Below are 23559 nucleotides of genomic sequence, written 5' to 3'. Positions count from 1 at the left end.
AGAGATAAAATCGAATCATGTTTGTGCCATTCCATTTCACACGGACGCGTATCGTGGGGAAAGAAGATTGTATAAGGCCGTGTTTAGTTGGTTGGTGTAAAAATTTTGAAGTATACTGACACATATTTGAAATATTAAATATAGACTAACAACAAAAACAAATTACAGATTTTGCCCGTAAACTGTGAGATGAATTTATTAAGCCTAATTAATTCATCATTAGCAAATGTTTACTGTAGCATCACATTGTTAAAACATGGCGTAATTAGGCTCAAAAGATTCGTCTCGTAATTTTACATACAAACTGTGCAATAGGTTATTTTCGTCTATATTTAATGCTTCATGTATATGTCCAAACATTTGATGTGATGTTTTTGCCAAATTTTTTTGCAATCTAAACACACCATAAGACGGTACCGATATATCACTTCAATCTAATTTTCTCCTACCTCCGTCCCAAAATAAGTGCAGCCATAGATATACGTACTGAGCGTTTTGACCATCCGTCTTATTTGAAAAAATTATGAAAAATATTAAAAAAATTAGTCACACATAAAATACTATTTATGTTTTATCATTTTTTTTTAATAAGACAAACGATCAAACGTTGGATATGAACAGTGCTAAAATCACACTTATTTTGGGACTGAGGGAGTAACTGCTTTTTCGAACACACTAAAAAAAACATATCGATGTTTGACGTAACAACACAGCCAGCCCGACGTTTTTTTTCCCATTCATTGCTCATTCATCGTGCCTGACGTGGGGCTAGGGGCAAAATAGAGAATGGAAGTATGGAACATGTACCAAGCAAACACCACCCCCTCTGCTCTATATAGGTACTACAGCAGGTAGGTACATGTTTATGGCTATTAGCAACTCGTCAATGAACATGCTTGTGCTGAACAACGTGCACACGTGTCAGGCCGAGGGTTGGGGTGCATATGAACCTCGGTTCATATTATCCTACTCCTATATATATATATATATATATATATTTTAAAAAAAAATACAGAAAAGTAGTAAATTGAACAGGGTAAAAATAGATTGTGAATAAGTGCTAGACCACAAATAGTGCATAGACCACAAATTAATAGTTCAACGGTACATCCAAACATCGCAATGACCATAGAAGTTCACAAATAACAAGTTCACATCCAGCCCACAGGGCACAGGCACACAGCTAGTTTATAAATAACAACTTCACAGCCACAAATAGAATAATTAGGATAGACCGATAGACTTGTTCAGGACTCTAAGTTCAATTCAATAAACGAACGGGAAAACTGATCGGCGGTGACAGTGTTGTGCCGACGCCAGAGTAGGAGGCGGCGAGGCGCAGCTCGGCGGCGGCAACGGTTGACAAGGCAGCCCGGCAGCAGCGATGGCACACTGGAGCGCGTGAGGTGCGTTGGTGGTGACAGTGTTGGGTCAGCGTCGGAGGTGGAGAGCAGCGTGGCGGCGCCGGCGCAGCCCATCGGCGGAAATGGTTGATGGGGCGGCGGCGGCGCTGGAACGTTGGGGAAGAGAGGCGAGAGTGAGAGTTGAGAGGCGGCGCAGGCTGGGTGGATATGCTGCCCCCCACACGCACGCGGGTTTTGATACCGACGAAATATTAGGGTTAAACGTATCAGGACCGTATCGGAACGTATCAGAAACGTATCAGGAATTATTTTATTTATTTTAAAATCAGGATAAATACCGATACGTCCCGGACACGTATCCGGCCGTGTCCGATATGTGTCCGTATCCGATCCCGTGTCGGACACAGACATGCGCCTGCTTTGCCGTATCGGTGCTTCATAGCCGGCAACGATTGCCATCCCACACAACAATATTCCACAAAGCATAGGCAAACAAATCCACGCTAAGAGAATCAACTCACATTTGCCCTTGACCGTGGGCATGGCTGTTCGAACAGTTTAGTTAAACTCTGTATAGGTTATACGCTTTACCCACACGACACGAAACTTACACCGAGTACTGGCCGGTACTGGAAGTTCGGGACAAGGACTTTTCAAAGCTAATACATAAATATCCCATGGCACATAGTTGGTCGAGTCGCAATGCAAGCATTAGGTAGAAGTAGGGATGCTCCTACACAGGGTATGCTCTAGCCATCGTCTACTTAGGATACACTAGGGATGCTCCTACACCTATTGGTACCACATCGCCACTATAGAGGCGGGGCCACATATATACAAGATAATCATGTACTAACTAAGTACTTCTCCAGAGGTATCCCACAATACCCATATGGTCACACTGTAAGATGCTCGGATGGAATTCCCAAAGGAATCGGTCCTTACATGCAAATATGACACCAAGCCACTCATGCGAGATTCTGCATCGCGAGCTTTCATAGACTATATTTTCCTTTTAAAACACACCGACTTCACGGGTCGGGTTTTCTCAACGTTTTCACAACCCAATTTTCCCATATCGACAATATAATAGCGGATATAGTGTTGGTAGGTACCTACGCTCTAGGAGCGTAGTTTCCCCTGGTAACACTTTGGAGGAGCGACAAGGGTCAGGTTTAACGGCAACCTACAGGGAATAATGCGACTACTAGGTTGGTCCGTCAGTCGTGCTCATATACCAAGGCCGATTATAAAAACGTGTACACTAATCATGCAGTTTGCAATCAACACATTTTATAAACTACGAGCAATATGATCTAAGAGTGGCTTGACTTGGTTGACGGTCTTCAAATCATCAAGAAAATCCGCATCCGTTGATCCTTCGGAAAGTCCGCTACACGTTCGGAAAGAGAAAACCATCCGAAACCGTATAAAGTAGATAATAACTATTAAAACTAAAAGTGCCATTGTATAGATCTCAATTTTAGAAAAATTGTGAAAGTTGAACGGAGTCATGGTTACGGTTTGTAAGACATGAATTTTGGGAGATTAATTGGCTTTCCTGATATGTGAAAAATGATTTATTAAATTGGAAAGGAATGTTCCCAAGAATATTCCTTGGACCAAGAGGCTAAGAGGGAGGCATGATGGACTTTGTTTGGTGGAGGATTTGGGCTTTAGCCCAGAGTTGAAGGAGGCCGTGTAGGGAGATGTTTTATACTTCTCGAGAGAAGCTTGGCTGCTTGGGATGTAGAGGGACGTAATGTGGACTTTAGGGGATAAGGAGGCTGCTGGTGGGCTTCATCCCGAAGGTTATAAGGACCTTAAATAGACTTCTATAGAAAGTTTTCAGGTCAATGGGGTCCACGGAGAGGAGTGAAGGGGATGGACCCCACTGGCGGGCCCCACAATCTCTTTCTTTTCTTTTCTGTCCCTTATCATCTTCCTTCTCTTCTCTCTTCTCTGTTTCCCCGATCCCCTTCTCTTTCTCATGCGCGTGCCTGGGCGGAGTATAGCGAGGCGCGGCGAGGGGCGCGGGACGGCGGTCGGCGCAACGACGGCGGCTGGTGCGGCGATGGAGGAAGGTGGCGGGGCAGAGGAGGTGTGGGGAGGAGTCGAGGCCAAATCGGCGGTCGGCGTGGCGACGGAGAAGAGCAGCGGGGCAGAGGAAGCGGCGCCCCGGAGGGAGACAAAGGCCTTGTTTGGGGGAGCTTAAGATTCTGAGAATCTGTTGGTTGGTATCCAGCTTCTAAGAATCTGGAGAAGCTAGGATTTCCAGCTTCTGGGTTCTAATTCATTTTCTGGATTCTACAACTACAGATTCTCAGAATCTAGGTGACAATCTGGACTGTTTGGGGGAGCTAGAGATTCTGGGAGAAGCTGCAGCAGCTAGAAGCTCCCCCAAACAGGCCCAAAGGCGGCAATGGCCATTTCGGTGGGCGTCTGGCCAGGTGGAGATGGAGGCGGCAGGGGAGCTCCGCGGGGCGGCGCTCGCGCCGAGTTGGGTTGGCCGAGCGTGGTAGCGGCGCTCCTGCGAGGCCGGTCTGGCTGTGCGCGGTGGCGGCCAAGGTGGGGCGAGGAGGTGATGGCGACGAGCGGCACTGGGAGGATGGTGCGACGACGGCGATGGCGTCTGACCGAGTGACGTACGGGTCTGGCGCGCGACTCCTAGGGCACAGCTAAGTTTGTCATTTTGAGTTAAAAGTTTTGGATTTGAACCAAAAAGTTTTTATTTTGAGTGAAAGTTATAAATCTCTTAGCCAATAGTTTTTGATTTGAGATGAAACTTTTAGCTTAAATTGAAAGTTTGTGATTTTGAGATGAAAGTTTTTTTTTCATAAGTAAAAAGTATTGAAGACCCACAGCAATTTCTAGATCGGAGTCTGACAACTCAGCCCCGTATCTCATGAAACCAACTCGTCATGGGCAAATGGGGCTTGGCCTATGTCAGGGTTAAGAATAAGGCATACTCTCTTCCCTAGGAATTATGAGATATACGAATACGATATATCCTCAATTATGTGGAAATGAGTTGTTTAAGTTAAGGAAATCGATGAGTTCTTATGGAAATATTCTTTAAGCGTGGGAAATATCAGAAGTAGTACTCGGAGGGGATAAGGAATGTGTCATATATATCGTACGGGGTCTGTTGTCTCCGAGTTCTACTTGGAGACCAAGCTGATCTGCGATATAAATACATATCCCCGGGGAGGTACAAAGCATCGAATCTTAGTGCAAGACACCCACCACCACAGAATCAACCTGGTGGACTTGAAGCATGCTCGCTGATAGATCTCGTCGAGCCCCTCTCGACAAAAAAAAAAGTGTAAAATTTAGGTACCTCAAGGTAATTTCTCAATGACTGTAAAATTCCTTTTTCAAAGAAAAGAATCTAAATGGAACCGAAAGCATGCGGAATATTGTTTATTTTGTGTAGTGGAATCCAATACCATTTACACAGTTGCATTGGGGATGGCTTTCTATGTGAGGCTAGTGCTGACGGCGAGCCTGTGGATCCTCTTCGCTTTGGCTGTTGGTGGGGCGACGTTGCATGCCGACGAGAGCGGCGGAGCGGGGAAGTTGTGGTCAGTGGTCACCGTTGTGTTCGGTTGGTCGGGGCAGCCCGACTACATTGATGCGCAGCCGGCAGCACCAGAGGAGGAGTGGTCAATGGTGGTGGCGGCGGGGTGGCCCGTGAATGCAATTTTAATTTGGTTCAAAATTTTGGACCCCCAGTAAGGCATTATCTCGGTTGAAATTTTCGGTTTTTCTCTATTTTTTGTGAAGTTGGTCAAAATTTATTCAGAATAAGTTAAGTTGGGTTAAAATTTAAATAATACTGGTCAAAAATGTGACGAAAATCCCAAAATTTCAGTAATTGTGGTGCTACCGAAATGGCCAAAATTTTGCGAAATCTAAAGTGAAAACCTTGGTTGTGGCTCCAAGGACCACACAGCAAGGCTGCAGGAGGTGAAATCATTCCTACGGAGGTGAAGGCACGTTGCTACGTGTGGGAATGAGACTGATATCCTCTATCTTAGCTCAGATGACTTTAGAGTCATTGTCATGTGAATCCATTAGAAAAAACCAACATATCTGTGATTCAAAATTATTTGACTTAAGTTTGAGGATCTTAATCCGTGGGGATGATGCTGCTGCTACCTGCTTGATGCACTTGGCCCGCTGCCTGCATTTGGTTTGTTGGCTCATGAGCGTCTCGCTAGCCAGCTAGATAAATTCAAGTTGAACTTAGCGAGTTATTAAAACCTTAACTCAGAACATTAATAAATTCAATCGAGCCGAGCCAGCCATAAATTGAGCCAGTCCTAACTGTGGGTTCGTTAAAATTGTGGCTTAAAAAGTCATGGTCAGTTTCAGATCCAATTGAAGTACTAGGCCCTGTTTAATTCTATGGGCTAATGTTTAGCCCTCACCTTTTAGTCTCAAATTAGCTCTCAAGGATTCAAACAAGTAGGCTAATTTTGAGCTAATGTGAATTAATGTGAATTAGCCCCCCTCAAAACATTAGCCCCTCTAAGGGGTGTTAATGGGGCTAATTTTGTGTGGAGACCATCAAAAAGCAGCTCTCTCTCTCCTTCTCTCTCCTCTCTTTCTACTCTCTCTTCACCTTTTAGCCTTAAATTAGCCCATAGATTCAAACATACCACCCTAGAGTAATGTTTAGTCTACCAATTCATGACTAAACATTAGCTCTTAAAATTAGCCATGGGCTAATCTTCCAAATAAGGCCCTACTCCGGTACTCCCTGGTCAAAATGGTCCACCTTAACGCATGATCAATCTCGAACGTCCTTATTTCACTCAAATCTAAGAGCAGATTAAATGCGAGTTGAACGATTAATTTGATGCATGGAGATCTGCGCGAGAAAAGAATAGTACTCCACTACTACTCAGAAAACAGAACTGAGGTCAATGTTTCATCGAACGGCCCGTGCAGCTAATTAAGACTCCAAGAATCTCAACTCTTGGAAGTCGACCTCCAGTTAACAATCGACCCTTGTGATAATTCGGAATCTCGATCCAGTTACTGTGATATATACTAATAATGTGCGCATAGAAGATTGTGTCATAAAATCATCTCGTAATGGCAAATTGTAGCTTTGATTGGTTTATACGAACTTTTTCCCTTGTCAAAAAGATCCAAGTCAAATGCATATTAACAGTTACTATACTTCCTCCGTTTTATAGTGATTATCACATAAAAAAAATAAAAATCCAAATTAATCATCATATAACCCTACTACCCAGCTACAACGCAATTACATATATGCATGTATGTAGACAATGGGTGGTAAAGCCACAAATTTTTGACAATTTGACTCTTTACAAAAACTAATTATACAAATGAACCGTGGTTAAAACTTATTTAAAAAATGACCATTTTGTTCAGCTCCAAAACCCATGGCGCTGAACTTAGACACCTCAACGCCACGTCAACTGGCGCTGAATGTCATGCCACCGTAGATGGGAGTCTGAGTCGGTATGCCAACGTGCATTCAGCGCCGTGCTATTTGGTGCTGAGGTGTCTAAGTTCAGCGCCATGGGATTTTGCACTGAACAAAAGGGTCATTTTTAAAATAAGTTTTAGCCGCGGTTTATTTGTATAATTAGTTTTTACAAAGGGTTAAATTGTCAAAATTTGTGTAGTAAAGCGCTCGTTTGTTACGTATGCGGAAGACTTATCTTGATTTTTCCCAACCTACACGGACACAAAATAAAAAATAGGTAAGTTAACTCTTCTCTTTGATCTAACAAAAAGAACTTATATAAGATAAATATGGGAGTATTTCGTAGTAGTGGTAATAAGTAACAACTTGCAGCCACACAAGCCACAACACTATAACGGTACCACTCCACTAGCCTAAAACTGTGCCACACCATTGTACTTCAGACTACAGCAATCGACTTTATGTAAAATAGCTCACGTCTCAGCGTATCATAGTCAAAATGTTAAGGCTTCTGATGCGTACATATAGCGAAACTTTCAACATGGCAGGTACTATAAACCACACTAGCTGAGGACTGAGCTTAGCTCGGTTGGCTCGTTAGCTGTGGTGCGAACGGCCGGTCACGAATTCGACTCGCGGGACCTCACATCGACGGGTTTTTCTCATCTTTTTTCAGGACTATCCTTCGGGACAGTCTCGACTAGAAATAGGGTACACACGTGGGCGTACGTTTTTTTCACTGAGACCTAATGCCTCAAATCTTAATCTTAGCGTGTCGTAGGACGCGCACACACAAGTGTGTTAGAGACGCGCATGTGTGTACGTGTGTTGTTGTGGTGTGAGTGTGGTTTGCATGAATGTGTGTCCTAATTGTACCCTTCTAAAAAAACCACACTAACTAAAAACACTTCTGGACCCTATTCTTTTAAATATTAACTATTCACCAGTTTATTAAAATATATGTTTTTTTTTCAAAAAATGTTCTACTTTGGTCTCAACTACTACATCATGCTATACACCGCCACACATCATGCTATAACGGGCTGATGGCGTTGCACCATACACACAGGACCTAACATTTGTAGGAAGCCTTTCCTACGGTAATTAATTTTCCACAAACAAAAACACGATCTAACATGGTGAGATCGATCGAGCTGCCACATGTTCTCACCGCCGTTTCTTGAGGAGTTGCACGAGTATCTCGTTGAAGGTATCTACCGGGCCAGGCAGGCAAAAATGGAGGCAATCGGAGAACATGTTCTCATCCACGCCGTTCGCGAACGGGTCACGGTTCATGTACACGCCGGGGTGCCCGTCCGGCCTCATCGACGCTAGCTTCGTCACGTCCAGCACCTCGATCCTCACCGTCGTTTCGCCGCCACCACCGCCGCGCCTCGCCTCTGCCGCCACGTCGTAGACGACGTCCCTGATCTCCCTGAACACCCACTCCAGCTCCTTCTCCCCCTCCCTGTACGGCTCCATCCTCGTGCACGCCGTGGGGCTCTGCACGGGCCTCCCCTCGAAGTGCGACGGCGAGAACGTGACGAGTACCATGTCGCGCGGCGTCCCCCGCGACGCGCCCACCAGCCGCTCCATCGCCGTCCGGTACGCCAGCCGGAGCGGCCACGCGTAGCCGACCTTGGTGCGGTTGGCGAACTCCTCGGGCGCGTTGTGCACGCCGAACACCTCGCTGCCGTTGTAGTAGATCGCGCCGTTCATCAGCCAGTGGCCCGCGGCGAGCACCGCCACGTCGATGGTGGCGGCGTCGGCGGACCACCGCTCGCCGGGCTCGTCGAGGTGGACGTAGTTGTGGGGGACGCTGTCGTCCACCGACTTGCCCTCCGCCCTGACGAGGAACGGCGCCCAGTAGTAGGACACCGTCACGGCGTGCGACGGGAACGCGTAGCGCCACAGGTTGTACTTGCCGGGGTCGCCGGTGGCGCGGTACTGGAGGCGGTAGGGGAAGGCGGCGGCGAGGAGGCAGATGAGGGACTGGGCCTGGTTGCGAGCCATGGAGTCGCCGATGAAGGCGACGTGCTTGCCGCGCACCGCCGCGAGGAACGACCCGGCGTCGAACGCCGGAAGCGTGCAGCCCGCCGCCGCCGGCTGCCACCGCCAGTCGAGGTAGCCGGTGTCGGGGCGGCCGTTGCGGATGCAGTCGTGGGTCGCCTTCACGTTGCACCTTGTGGCGTTGTACCGCAGCACGTGCCCCGGCGCCCACACCCATTTCCCATCCGAGTAGTTGCAGCTCTTCCCTACTCCCGGCCTGCAAAAGAACCAATAACTTCGTGACTGCATGACTCCACTCATCAGCAATGGCAGATCTAGCTAGTGGCACCATCGAGCCCGAACGACTAATAGCGTTTTCTAATAACAGACTAATTTTTATCGACCTCGGACGACTAATAACGTTTTTCGATAATATACTAGATAGCTATCGATAGTGAAGACGGCAAAGACAGAGTTTGGCGGTAGCCTGACCTGCCCGAGAGCTAGCTCCACTTACCAATAGTGGCGGATCTAGAAAGATATAACAGGAGGATGTGAAGAAACTAGACAAAGTTACAACCCCTTTCCATCTACTTATAGAACAAAAATAAAAATTTAGTGGGGGTTTCGAGGGGTGGCTCCCATGGTTCTCACGCCAGTAGTACTGGAGGCTTGAGACCTTGCCGCCCTGTTAGATCCACCCCTGCTCACTAGAATTCAAATTCTCAATGTGTATATATGCATTCTTAGTTGGTGTAGAAGCGGAAGTTATATTTTGTTTGTCAAAAAAAAATGGAGTTTTCTTGGATGTAAATGAACTTAAACTTACACTGTTGAGACGAAGGAGTAAGTGTTGTTGATGTACTGGAGCAGAGGAGAGAAGGCCGCCGCTGGTCGAGTGCCGGCCGGGGCGCAGCAGAGGAGGTGGAGGAGAGCCAACAAGACGAAGCCGCTGGCGAGCCAAGCGCAGGTGTGTTTGGACAGGAAGTAGCCTGGATTTTTGCTGGATGGCTTCTGGTTGTCTGGATCCAGTACTGCCTGGTACCCTCCCATCTCAAGCTAAGTTAGTCACTGCACTAAGCTAACTATACTAGAAGGGGTTATGGTTGCTTAAGGGTGAAATCATGTAGCTCTGTGTAGGCGTGTACTACATATAGTAGACGAGTTAAACATTGGAAACATTAGTTTATCTTACGTTCAGTTAAGTATTGCCTCTGGTTGACCTATGCTAGCTGTTTCAAATTAATTGTGCCGCTCAGGCCGAATTAAATAGTATAAGAACAAGCGATGGCTCATCGAGGGAATGCGGGTTTAGAGCAAGTTCTTAGTGGTGATTGTCATCCTAATATGATCCACATCATATACTACATATTGCCAATAATGTAATTGCCCCAATACAAGAAAACTATTTCACTATAACAGATACCCTCATCTCAATCGGGCGGTAAGCCCCATCTCAATCGGACACGGCGTCCGTCACAGGTTAGAAGTCACTGATGTGAAAAGTAATCTCAATCGGGCAAATGGCTGTCACTGATGAACCTATCTCAATCGGGCCCTAATTGAAGCACGTCACCGATAGCTTTGACCCAGTCTACCAGTCAAACTATAGCCCGTCACAGATGACATATCTCAATCGGGCCAAAAATAGAGCCCGTCATAGATGACTACTAACCTCAATCGGGCCTAAACTAGAGCACGTCACAGATGACACTCATCTCAATCGGGCCTAAACTACAACCCGTCACAGATGACTACTGACCTCAATCGGGCCTAAACTAGAGCCCATCACAGATGACTACTGACCTCAATCGGTTCTAAACTAGAGCCCGTCACAGATGACCATCATCTCAATCGGGCATTTAGTTATGGCCCGTCACAGATGAGTATAATCCAAAAAAAAATTGTTTTTTGGCTAGCCTCAGGCCTTTGCTAGCCATGTCCGCTGCAAAAATGACAAAAACAAACAGATATCCAATATCCCCATCTCCCCAGCATCACCCATTCATACATATGCATTCACATACACAGACATCAATATATTTCACACAATCACACATTCACAGCCATCTCATATTTCATATCCATTCACATATTTCACATCCATTCAAATATTTATCATATTTCACCTGCAAAACCGAGTTAATTGGATCAAATATTTATTTAGCAAGTCTTAACATAAACATATGAAATATATACATAAATATAAGCATCATAGTTACATCATCACAATTACATAATCAGTGTTTATCATTGCCTAAACATAAAACTTCAACATTGTTCATCATTTTAGTTTAAGCCTAAACATTCCTTTTGGGTTAATTATTTCGTGGAGGACGAAGCTGGCTATCTCCTCGCGAACCTCCTCAAAGCTGGTAGGTAGAGATTTGGTAATTGTGTCCTACATTGTCATAATTCGAGATTAGTTGATAGATCATATATAAGTACTAAAATGTAGTTAGTCTATCACAATTGGGACCACCGACCTCAAACTCAGCCAAAGTCTTCACCTTTTCTCTGTACAGAAGGCGCATGTTGTGGCACACATGGAATCCGCATTGGTCACCTATTTGTTACTTCACCGGGAAGTCTTTTTTGTGGATGAGGGTGTCATGTCCTGTCTTCCTGAGGCCTCCTCTTTGAACGTATTGTGCCCACGCTTCATCTATCGCTAGTTGAATTGGGGTCCAATCATATGCTTCTTATCAATTCTGGAGTTCAGGTAGTGACATGTACTCCACTTAGGTGTTATGACCAGAAGGATCCAATGGGCACTGCGTCATTAATATAGTGAAAGTTAATTAAGTACTGAAGGAATGTGTCATGCTGTTGTGTATATTTAGATAACACACTTACTATTGATTATAGGCGCACATAATGTACTCCTTGTCTCGGCAGGACCACAAGGTGTCGTAGATGTAGTTGACCATTCCTTGACGGTCATTCTGGAGATTTGTGACAGTGACCACTTGTGGATCAAGGAAGGCAACTTCTGATGCATTCTTCTGACACCATTGCCAACTTAACATACACACAAGGTAAACGATCTTGGAAGCGAGTTAAACCGATTGTTATTACCAGATTGAGTTGGGCGACAATACTTACAAGGAGTAGCACTTAAGGAGGCTTGTGTCCACCGCTCGGAGCCTGTAGAGGTCGAATAGATCCTTGAAGTCGACCATGATATAATTTGTTGGACCAAGGAATGGCTTTCCATCGTGCTCTCCAAGGATATTGGTAGCTTTATTTGGCCTCCTGGCGTTAGATTTCTCTATGTAGTATACGTGAAGGTCCTTGCAAGCGGTGCCCATTGCGGCAAGCATGTCATCTCCAACCAATGGCATGCCTAGTTGGAACTCTTGTGGAGCGACGCATTTCTTTTTGACTTATTTGCCCTTAGTCTCTTCCTGGCCCTTGCCCAAATCTAGCTTCCATGGAGCTAGCCTGCACCTTTCCTCCCCTTCCTCTCCCCTTTGCTTCGGGTTTATTGAGAGTAATTCTTTGAGGGGAAGAGTGTGCCTTCCTGCTCTTCTTCATCGGTGGGGGTTCATGAATTGCCTTGCTGTCGGCCTCCGTTCGGTCCTCCCTAAAAATCCATGTCGTACTGCAACTGCACATCGTAAGATTGTGCATGACGATCTTGAGCAGGAGGAGCTGAAGGAGCAGAGGCGGGTCTGTTTGGCGGACGACCGCCTGGTGCAGTGGTTGGCCTCGCTGTAACCCTTATCTCAATGAGGTCCTTGGGCCATTGGATGAAGGTACCACATGCATTTCCTAGTGAGAGGACCTCGTCGTTCGGTGGATACTTCAGTGGGAACAGCTCGTATTCGGGCTTCACCGAGTCGACTTGAACTTTTGCACAGTCGCCCCTAAGTTGCGCTCCATGCACTCTTGTCTCTGGGGTCGGCTTGTACGCAAGTCCCTCGGCTGCTGGAACCGTGAAGGTCGGCATCACCCTAACTGTGAGGGTGTAGCTCGTTGGTTCCTGTGATAGATTCATCATTTTTTTAGAATATTATATATCATGTGGATTCGTTAAGCCTTTCATGCATTGTGGACGAAACTTTTACCGTTATGCGGTCGACGGCGCTGTCGACCGATGTTGAATTTTCCGCCAACTTAGTTGATACGCAACTGCTGCATTTTTGGGTGGGACTTCCTAACTCTTCGTGCGCATCAGCAGCGGCGGCCTGGGGGTTCTGTTGCTCTTCTCGGATCTCTTGCCTAATCTTGGCCCTCATCGACTCGAGCTTTTTGTCGAATTCAGATGTCAGCTCCGCTCTAATCGATGCCCGGATCTTGGCTTCAAGGCGTGCGTCTTTCTTCGTCTTGTTGGAAGTCTGCTTCTTGTACTGCCACACGTAGTCTGGAAATCCATACTTCTAGGGAACGGAGGACCCAACGCTCCGTGTCCGTCCACGGTGTTCCTTGTTGCCCAATGCTTTCGCGAGGAGGTCGTCCTCGCGTCTTTGAGAGCAGGCCTCTTGCGAGGCTTGTTGCTCGGCAACCAACTCCTTCAGCATGATGGGAAACAATACGAACATCTATTTTGACTAGACACTTACTATAGCTTCGTACACTCGTTGATCTTCTTGATTTGGCATGAAGATGAGTCATCCGTGACGGGCCTGATTGTCATCTTAATCAGGCATTAGTATGGAGCCCGTCACGGATGACTCATCTGTGACGGGCCCTACGGTAATGCCCGATTGAGATAGATTAATCTCTATCGGGCTTAAACTAAGGCCCGTCACCGATGACTATTTTTCCATTTTTCCCATGAAGTATTTATATTTGTGAGTGCAAAATACATAGCTATTGTATAATAATTCATTTTATTAGTCATAATACATTTTCAGATAGTAAATGATTTCAAATGGAAAAATGGTCAACAACAAAGTTGTAGAGCCTTTCGAGATCTACAACTTTTATTTTGGTCATTTATCTATATAACTTTTTCCCAATAGTATAAAATTGAATTTGAATGTACGACAAATTTAAACAACATTTATAAATACTAAATGATTTCAAATGGAAAAGCCATAAACAGAAAAGTTGTAGAGCCTTTAGATCTACAACTTTGATTTTGGTCACTTTTATGTATAACTATATTCCTAATAGTTTGAAATTCAATTTGAATATACGACAAATATAAACATCATCTGTAATAAAACAAAATTAGCCATATAAATGACTACACATATCAAGTCTCTGTAATAAAACAAAATACTTCATTCATTATAATAGATGAGTACAAATGCATCGGTCGCAAGGTTATGCCTTCCGTATGATCTGAACGAGCATATGCCACAGGCTCTTGGGGATCATCGTCAAGGTCAATGTGAGGTCTTACATGAAGATTCTGGTTGTATTCTTCTTCATCGATGACGTTGTCAACTCCTACAATTCGGCGCTTGCCATCCCTCATGATGTGCATCTTCTTGTTTGAAGGGTCTTTTATGTAGAACTAGGAAGGTAGCCCGCGCACATGCGCGGGCATGTTATTTAATGTGTTTGAAATTTTATTACGAATTTTTACGATTACACTATTATAAACATGTTTTTTGAATAATTTGCTTGGGGTTTCTTTGAGTGCTAGTATTTCTTTTTCTAATTACCACTGTAGTGTATGAATTCTAAACTAAAATTACTTAAAACCATTGTAGTTTTAAATTTATAAGAAACTATTATGTCGCAGTGGAATTGTTTCCTATGAAACTATAATATCATTTGTATACAATGCATTTCTTTTTTAATATTTAGTATATTTTATTTTTGCAGAGTAACATTTTTCTTGTATACTATATATGTTAATATCCTTAAAAAATATTCATAAATGACATATATGACTTTGCTATTTAGAATGGGTTTCAAATTCGAAAAAAAAATGTTAGATTTAGAAAAAAAATAAATGTTCAGTTTTCTATTTTATTTCATGTTATTTTAATTTTTTTTTCTAGATTTCCATTCCGTCAAGCATCTCTTAAATGTTTTGATCTCTGCAATTTGGAATGAAAATATAAATGGGTTAAGGTGGTACAACTTGGCATGGGGTAATGGCATCCTTTCTAAATTTCTCTCTCCAATTAAGAATTAAGTAATGGTACCACTAAACTGGAGTGTTTCTGGATTTGCCAAATAAATAAATATATAAATATACATGGTCTTTAATTTCCATATAGAATTGATTTGATATATATGGTTGTTTCACTGCTATAATTCCTTGGCACAAACCATGTGCTTGCTACGATCTTATATGATGCTCAACACACCATGTTGGTTATTTTCAATCTGTTATCTATATATGACAAATAGACCCTACACGGGGTACACGTTAGGACTAAAAAAATGATATAATCAAAAGCTTTTTCTCTAATCTATTAGTGACACTATATATCATATGTATAATTTATATGCTATGATCATCCTAGGAACATTTATTTATCTCGTATAAGATAATTTGTTCACAAAAGCGCATCTAAAATCAAGTACAAGTAAATAGCTCCTATTTGCCTATTAAGAGAAATTAATTACTTCCTCTTTTTTGGAAAAATATATCAATAATTACAACACCAAATTACTTTTAGTAAATTCAAAATTGAATATGTTTTTTTATAATATATTCAAAACGGAAGTAGTCGGTAGAAAGACATTAGATGTCTAGCAGGGTATAATAAATAATAGGTTTACTGGTTTATTAAAAAAAATAAGGTGGGATATTTGAATTTCTAAGGAGAAATTTTTATTTTATTTTATTTAGTGGAGGCCTCAAGGTGGATATGTTCCACAATGTAAGTCAATACGCATATTAAATTATTGATTTAATTAAAAATTACAGTAGTTTATACATATTGTAAATTATATATAATTTAAGAAATTATGATTATTTTAAAGTCCAATTTATGCTGCTTCTATAAGTGATAGATAGAGGAGAAAGAGAAGAAAATCATGTGATATAGGGAGAGCCAGCTACATGTGTTAGGTAGAGGTCTATTTTTGAGTTTTTTTTGGGTAAAGATAATTTTTATTTTAGTTGTTGCGTGGAGTGAAAAAAACAAAGAAGGAATGTCAAGGAGAGAGAAATAGGAGGATGGGTGAGGGAAGAAGGTTGGTTTGCGATTTTTTTAAAAGATAGATCTAACCATATAAGATAGTGGGTCCATCAATTTAAGTGGAAATCGATAGTTAGATGTTTTATTGCACATATTTATTGAATTTTTAATTTATTAGAGTTCCTTATAATGACTTAAGAGCATTTATAGGCGTACCACAAAGTTAGAACGGTCACATGATCTAAATTTTAAATAATAAAATATGAGCAATATGAATTTTGAATTATGTATTTAATTATAAATAACTCAAAAATTGAAAATAAAAAAGAAAAATGTGTAACTTGAGAGTTATGATCATTTAGATGTCCGAATTATTTTTTAATATATGGAGTGTTAGTTAGAAAATAGGATAAATTAGCTAAAAGATAGGAGAGAAGGGGAGAGTAGGAGGGTGGGAGGGAGCACGTACGTACGTACGCAATGGAGGTGGGGATACCACTTTTTTCCTTTTTCCTTTTAGATGGAGATCTAATGGTTAAAATTAATGGGTCCACCGATTTAAAGGAAAATCAATGGTTAGATATTTATTTGATTTTTTTATTAAATTAAAAAGCCATATGGTGGTTTAGGAGCGTTTGTAGGAGACGACGTGGCGGCTTGAGAGCGTTTATAGGAAGTTTAATGGACTTTTAGTATATAATAGATATATGCTCGACCTGTTTCGCAAGTACAAATGGTTCATCGGCGTATCCCACTCTTGATAGATCTACTAAAGTGAAACCTTCCTTGTCGGCTTTGACACCAGTGCGTAGATTCACCCAACGGCAGCGAAACAAAGGAACCTTGAACTTGACGTAGTTTAGCTCCCAGATCTCCTCAATGCGGCCGTAGTTTGTGTTTGACCCAACTTGATCCTGGAATGCATCTATACAGACGCCGTTGTTTTGCACTGTGCTTTTGTCATCTTGTTTGACGGTGTAAAATGTGTATCCATTTATATCGTATCCTTGCCATGTGTCTACGGTCCAAGACGGTCCCATCCCCAACAACTGTACTGTCTCATTTGGGACATCCGTGGACATTGTCACACGATTCTTGAACCATTCGTTGAACCGAGAATTATGTTCTCTGTTAATCCATGTATCAAATCGCCCCAAGTTCTCATCTCGGATTTTCGCTAAGTGCTCCTCAAAGTATGGGCCAACTTCTGCCATATGTTGGAGCACAACGTAATGAGCCTGCGCGTAGGACGCTTGATCGGGCCTAATTCTTTTCCTTCCGATTGTTCCAACACCTGACAACCTTCCTTCGTGACGAGCCATTGGAACTCCGATAGGATCGGCATCGGACATGTAATTGATGCAGAACTCAATAGCCTCCTCGGTTGTATAACCTTCAATGATGCTCCCCTCGGGTTTAGCTCTGTTACGAATGTAGGACTTCAGAACTCCCATGTACCTTTCAAACGGCCACATTTCCCTTAGAAAAGCCGGGCCACATAGTTTTGTTTGCTTCACCCGATGAACAGGGAGATGAACCATGATATCAAAGAAAGACAGTGGGAAAAACATCTACAGGTGACAGAGGGTATTCACAATATCGGTCTGCAACCCATATAGATCTTCTGGATCTATAACCTTCTGTCCGATTGCATTGAAGAAGGCGCACAAACGTTGGATCGTGTGACACACTTTCGGTGGTAGAATGGCTCTGATAGCAACTGGCAAGATTTGTGTGATTAGCACGTGGCAATCGTGACACTTCATTCCAACCAGTTTTAGATCATCCAATTTAACATACTTACTTATCCTCGCTGAATAGCCCGATGGAACTTTAATATCTTTCAAGCATGATAACATTGCGATTTTCTCATCCTTCGACAATGTGTGGCAAGCTGGAGGAAGGTACAATCTACCTGTCTCTGCATCTTGTATGGGCTGGAGTTCACTGCGAATATTCATGTCCTGTAGATCAAGGCGCGCGTTCAACCCGTCCTTTGTCTTCCTGGGAATATTCAACATCAGGCCAACCAAACTCTCACACACATTCTTTTCTACATGCATGAGATTAATGCAATGACGGACATCAAGATCTTTCCAGTAAGGTAGCCGCCAAAATATGGATTTTTTCTTTCACATACCCTTCTCCTTTGTCTTGCTACGTTTTCTTTTCTTCCCAAACTCATTACTTATGTCCTTGACCATATTGTGGACCTCATCCCGGACAAATCCTTGGGAGCAGGCTGAAGTTCTCTCTTACCGTTAAAAATTTTCTTCTTTCTTCTAAATGCGTGACGTAGCGGGAGCCACCTCCGATGACCCATGTATACCATCTTTCGTGATTTCTTCAGCCACCGGCTTCGTGTATGTTCCTTGCAATCGGAGCATATGCCTTTTTTCCTTTAATAGTTTGTCCGGAAAGATTACCGAGTGCAGGGTAGTCATTAATGGTGCAGAACAATAGAACTCTTAGCTTGAAGTTCTCCTGACCATATGCATCCCAAGTTTCCACACCTTCTTTCCAAAGAATCTCAAGATTATCGATAACAGGCTCCAAGAATACATCGATATCATTGCCGGGTTGCCTCGGACCTTGGATTAACAAGAACAACATAATATATTTCCATTTAAAGCATAACTATGGCGGGAGGTTATAGTTCGCAATAAGAACTGGCCAAGTGCTGTGAGTACTACTCATGTCACCGAAAGGATTCATGCCATCCGTACATAGACATATCCTCATGTTTCTAGGGTCGACAGCAAAGTCTTTGTGTTTTTGATCGATATTCCTCCATTCAATCGAATCCGCTAGTTGTCTAAGCATACCATCATTCCTTCTCTTCGTGGCGTGCCAATGTACTAACTTCGCTTCGTTTGGGTTGGCAAAGATTCAAGACGATCAATGATAGGTAAATACCACACAACCTTTGCCGGACAACCCCTCTTTGACTTCTTTCCTTCGTCAGCACTTTTCTTTCGCTTGTATCGAGAAGCCTTGCAGACAGGACAAGCATCCAAGTCCGCATATTGCTTGTGGTACAATATGCAGTCGTTTGGACAAGCGTGAATTCTACAGACCTCTAACCCCAGTGGACATGGAACCTGCTTTGCTTTGTATGTCGTCTCGGGCAATGTGTTCTCAGCAGGAAGCATAGCCTTCAAAATTCCTAAAAGATATGTGATACTCTTGTCTGTCCATCCACTACTTGCCTTCAGCTTCATTAGGTCCAAGGTAACTGACAACTTAGTGTGTTTTGCGTTGCATCCAGCGTACAGAGGCGTCTCGGAATCACTAACCAACCTGCTGAACTTCATAGAATCTCTCTCATTCTGGGCTAGGTCCTCAACGTCACGTAACATGTCTTGCAGCAAATCGTGATCCACATCAACCATTTCACCGTCCAATGGAGAAGGTATAAATATGTCATGCTCATCTTCATCTTTCTGATTATGCGCACCACTTCTGTTTGCTGCTGCTCCACTTCCTGATTCTTGCTCTCCATGCTTCACCCAACATGTATAGCCCTTCATGAATCCTTGTTGTATCAGATGACCGTGTATAACCCCCTTCGCTATCAAACATATTCTCATTCTTGCAATCTGCACATGGACAACACATGTAATCGCTGTTTCTTCTTTTCCTATCCTCCTCCACGGCGTTCATAAAATTTATTACGCTATTTCTGTACTCCGGAAAATGATGTTTCATATTTGTCGCATACATCCAACTTCGATCAATTGCTACAAAATAAAAAAAACAAATTAGAGGCACATCTTATAAGATCTGTATTGCTAAAGTAAGACGAGATGAAATTGCTCAATTAATGATTAATATTACTCACTTGATTGCTCCATTTTTATCACTTTTGGGAATTTTCTGTTTTCCTTGGAAAAAACACAAAAAATCGCCCCCTACAGCCTCCCACCAAAACAGTGAACAGTGGGATACAGTTACACTAGGTGGTGTGGGGTATTTATACTGTGCAACAAATATCTGTAACGGCCCTAAAACAATCAACCGTGACAGGCATACAAGTAATCTCTATCGGGCCTTAATAAAAGCCCGTCAAAGAAGAGTGTCATCTGTGACGGGCATTAAACTTATCTCAATCGGTCATCTAGTTTTACTTCCTTGTGACGGCCCGCAAATTCCAGTCTTGTTAAGGGGCCGTCACAGATGGAAGGATCTGTACTAGTGTTTGTTTTATACACTTTCATCCAATCAACATTACCTTTTTCTCTTTTTTTTTTTAAGTTTGTAAAGAGATTGCTCCTTGCATAAGTAGTGGCTTATCATCTCTTTCCTTTCTTTTCCCATCCACCTTACCATTATGCATACGTGGCATATAGGGATTTATGTTTAGATGCTTATAGTATTTGCTCTTAGTACGTAGTAGCTAGTACCAAAAGCTGGCCAGTACAGCAAGAGGAAGAACTATAAAATTATAGGAGTAACCTAAAGTTTACTGTTGGATTAAAAAATAGACATATGAGTTTTAACCATGTCCTCAAGAGTAAAACTTTTCCTCCTAGTAAAATTTTTATCGTGGTTGAATCTAGGAGTAAACTATATTTTACTTTTGGTGATGTAGACAAATCTCATGCATCCATTTTAGATCTAACGGTAGTTTCTAGGTTTTCATTATTTATATGGTTTCCACTACATATTTTCCCCTTTAAAAGCGCCGCATAGGATTAGTTGATGAGGTGGATAAAAGAAGTAAGGAAAGAGAGAGGGGCAATTGTAGCATCCCAAAAATTCGCTAACTAAAATCCGTCAATTAAAATTCGCCTTCCAAAAAAAAACCTTATGCATTATTTTGCATCATGCCGGGTCTTGGATTGTTATCTTTTTGCTCCTCTAAATATTTGAATCTCATTTCTCCCTTTTTCTGGTTGTTAGGTTGCTTGTGTATGAACTCTGCAAAAGTCTATTTTCCTTCCCCCTCCCTACCGAACCCTGTCTCGGATTGTGAGGCTTCACAAAAAAGTCTACTTTGCGTCCCCCAGCCCAAGGCAGCCCTAAAAGGAATGTCTTGCCCTCCCTCCTCCCCTCCTTAATCCCTCCCCAAACCTCGGACGCGTGGACCACCGCACCATTGCCGCACCAACTCGGCAACCGCCGTTGCCCTCTCACTCGCATCGACGTCCGCCATATCCTAATTGGCGCCGTCGCCACTCCGCCCGCTCTCACCGCACCGTGCACCACACCGGACACTACCGCCCTAACCGCCGAAGTGTTAGCCGCCGACCACCATCGTCGCCCAAATCGCCAAGGACCCTAGCCAGGTTAAGCGCCGCACTCACGGCGCCGTTAACCGACAGCTGCTAGGTGCCCCAACCGCCAATGCCCGTGCACCCGATAGCGTTTATAGGGTGCTACTTGGCGGTTTGGGAGTGTTTATAGGAAGTTTAATGGAATTTTAGTATATAGATAGATTGCCATGCCCAATGCAGCAGTTTGTCTTGCAAGCATTAGCTGTAGCAAGAGAGTGTGTTGTTTGGTGTATGGCTGGTTGCCCAGGCTCTCATGAGTTCCTGCTCCTAGGAGGGTTTTGTATCGCGCGTTGCTTTTTGAGATCATTTCTGTAGAGGGTTCCTTCTTGGTAGACCGCTCAGTTATACATAATTATACTTCGTTTTGATGAGATGAAGTGCAAGCCACTTGTCATGTCGGTTAAAAAAAGAGGATGCCAGTGTTGGTGGAGGTTGAGTACGGTTGTCGTTTGTAGATCAACCCGCAAACGACAAATCTGGCTCCACCACCCGCTGCCCGAGGAAGTGGTCGCTGGTCGCACCTGCCCGCCGTCGGAGGAACTAGGCACCCGCCACTCCCGTCCATCGCCGAATCCTTCCAGCGTCGACCACTTCCACCAGTCGCCAAAGGAGAGGAGAGGATAGAGGAGGAGGAGGAGGAGGAGGAGAAGGAGAGGAAGTTGAGAGCCGAGAGGTTGAGGATGAGAAGAGAGAGAGAGAGGGGGGGCTTGATATTTTAAGGGTGAGCTCGATTTGGTGGGCTGGTGGCAGGTGAGCTTATTGAGAGGCCCATTTGTGAAAATTGATTTTCACATACGGTTCTTGAATCGTGTTCGAGGGAGCAATTTTTGCAAGTAGGAGCCGTTTATGGCTTGCCTATAACTTAAAGGGGTTTTGTCCGGAAAAATCGATTCCGTAGTAATATAATACTTTCCTACATTTTGTTAAATGAGACCTTAGAATTTGTAAGCTTGATTTGCTATTGTAGAGTTCCAAAATATGGCCAGTGTTTTGTCTCGTAAGATCAAATGATCTTCAATTATGTTCATGTTCATGTAGGAAGTACACATGTTACCATTTTCTTGTGTACAAACAAACAACAAAAACTCAAATTATAAGGTACCATCGTATTCAACTCATGGCATCCATAATGTGCATTCAAAATGGGTAGTAAGAAATAAATACTACTACCAGGTTATATACATTATGGAACTAGTAAGTACTAACTAATACCAGGCAATACGCTTAGGGCATCCTCAAGTTTGTTGCAAAAGTAGGTAGTTAGGTGGACCAGTGTAATAGTAGATCGAAGATACAACACAATGTATATGTGTAAAGTGAGTAACAAGATAGAACTCATCTAGAAAAAACCTCAAACATGAGCCATGCCACAAGTAAAAAATAGATATGACCTACCACAGAGTGTTTATAATCTGGTAGTAAACCTATGGCTTAACAGTAGTTATTTACTACTACTACTTCCACAATCTATCTTACCGGATAACAAGAATATTTTAATCCCTAATAACCATATTTCACTATATTGTGAATACCCTTACTACCTAATCATAAGAATTAAATAAATAGTTTTCTTTCATCCCTCTCGCATGGCTAGTGGTTATGGGACCAACTTACTATCCAATTTTGTTGTTTCACCATTGTAAGCGACTACTCTCTTAGGGTTGATAATACTTGTCGTCTTGGATAAGAGTACAGTATCCGAAAAACAACTTTGACCATTATTTTCCATAATAATACTTCCTCCGTTTTATATTATAAGACTTTCTAGCATTGGCCACATTCATATATATACTAATGAATCTAGATATATATGTAACTAGATTCATTAACATCTATGTGAATATGGATAATGGTAGAAAGTCTTATAACCTGAAACGGAGGTAGTAGTATAAAAGTGTTAACAAATATATGATTTTATTAAAGTACTTTTTAAAACTAATCTATACATGAAGTCACCATATTTGAAAGACAAATATTTTAAAAATGATTCACAATCAAAGATTCTAAAGTTTGACCTCACTCTTATCTAAAACAATAAGTATTATTAGCCCAGAGGGAGTACAACAATTAATATTGACGCAGGATCTACCTTATTTACAAAGTAGGTAGTAAATATCGGTGAAGCCCTTCTACGGAGTATTACATTCAAAAACATTTTGGATGTAGTAGATGCCAAACTGATTTCAGTTATCTTAAAGAAATATTTCATTCGAGAAAAAAACTTGAAATCAAAAAAAATGGAAGACAACAAGCCCCGGGCCGGAAAAAGGCCGAAACTTCACCAGGCTGGAACCCGATAGGCCCATTAAAAATGACTCCTCGTCTGCAGTCACAGCGAATCTCAGCCGTCCGTTTCTCCATCCAACGGCCACCGTAGCTCTTAGAGAGCGCAGCAAACTTCCGCGCTATGT

At 42.8% G+C, this 23559-nt stretch overlaps 1 protein-coding gene across 1 annotated transcript; it reads right to left on the bottom strand.

The window, feature by feature from the left end:
* Positions 1-7815: 7815 nt before the first annotated feature.
* Positions 7816-9944, bottom strand: LOC4342858 (xyloglucan O-acetyltransferase 1). Its single transcript, XM_015790700.3, has 2 exons — positions 9650-9944; positions 7816-9097 (listed from the first exon to the last, which is right to left on the bottom strand). Exons 1-2 carry the CDS (start codon positions 9871-9873, stop codon positions 7999-8001), a joined length of 1323 nt encoding a protein of 440 aa, XP_015646186.1. The 5' UTR covers positions 9874-9944; the 3' UTR covers positions 7816-7998.
* Positions 9945-23559: the final 13615 nt, after the last annotated feature.

This window comes from Oryza sativa, chromosome 7, assembly GCF_034140825.1.
Source record: "Oryza sativa Japonica Group chromosome 7, ASM3414082v1".
In the NCBI taxonomy this organism is placed as follows: Eukaryota; Viridiplantae; Streptophyta; class Magnoliopsida; order Poales; family Poaceae; genus Oryza; species Oryza sativa.
This window is presented reverse-complemented; position numbering and strand designations above follow the sequence as displayed.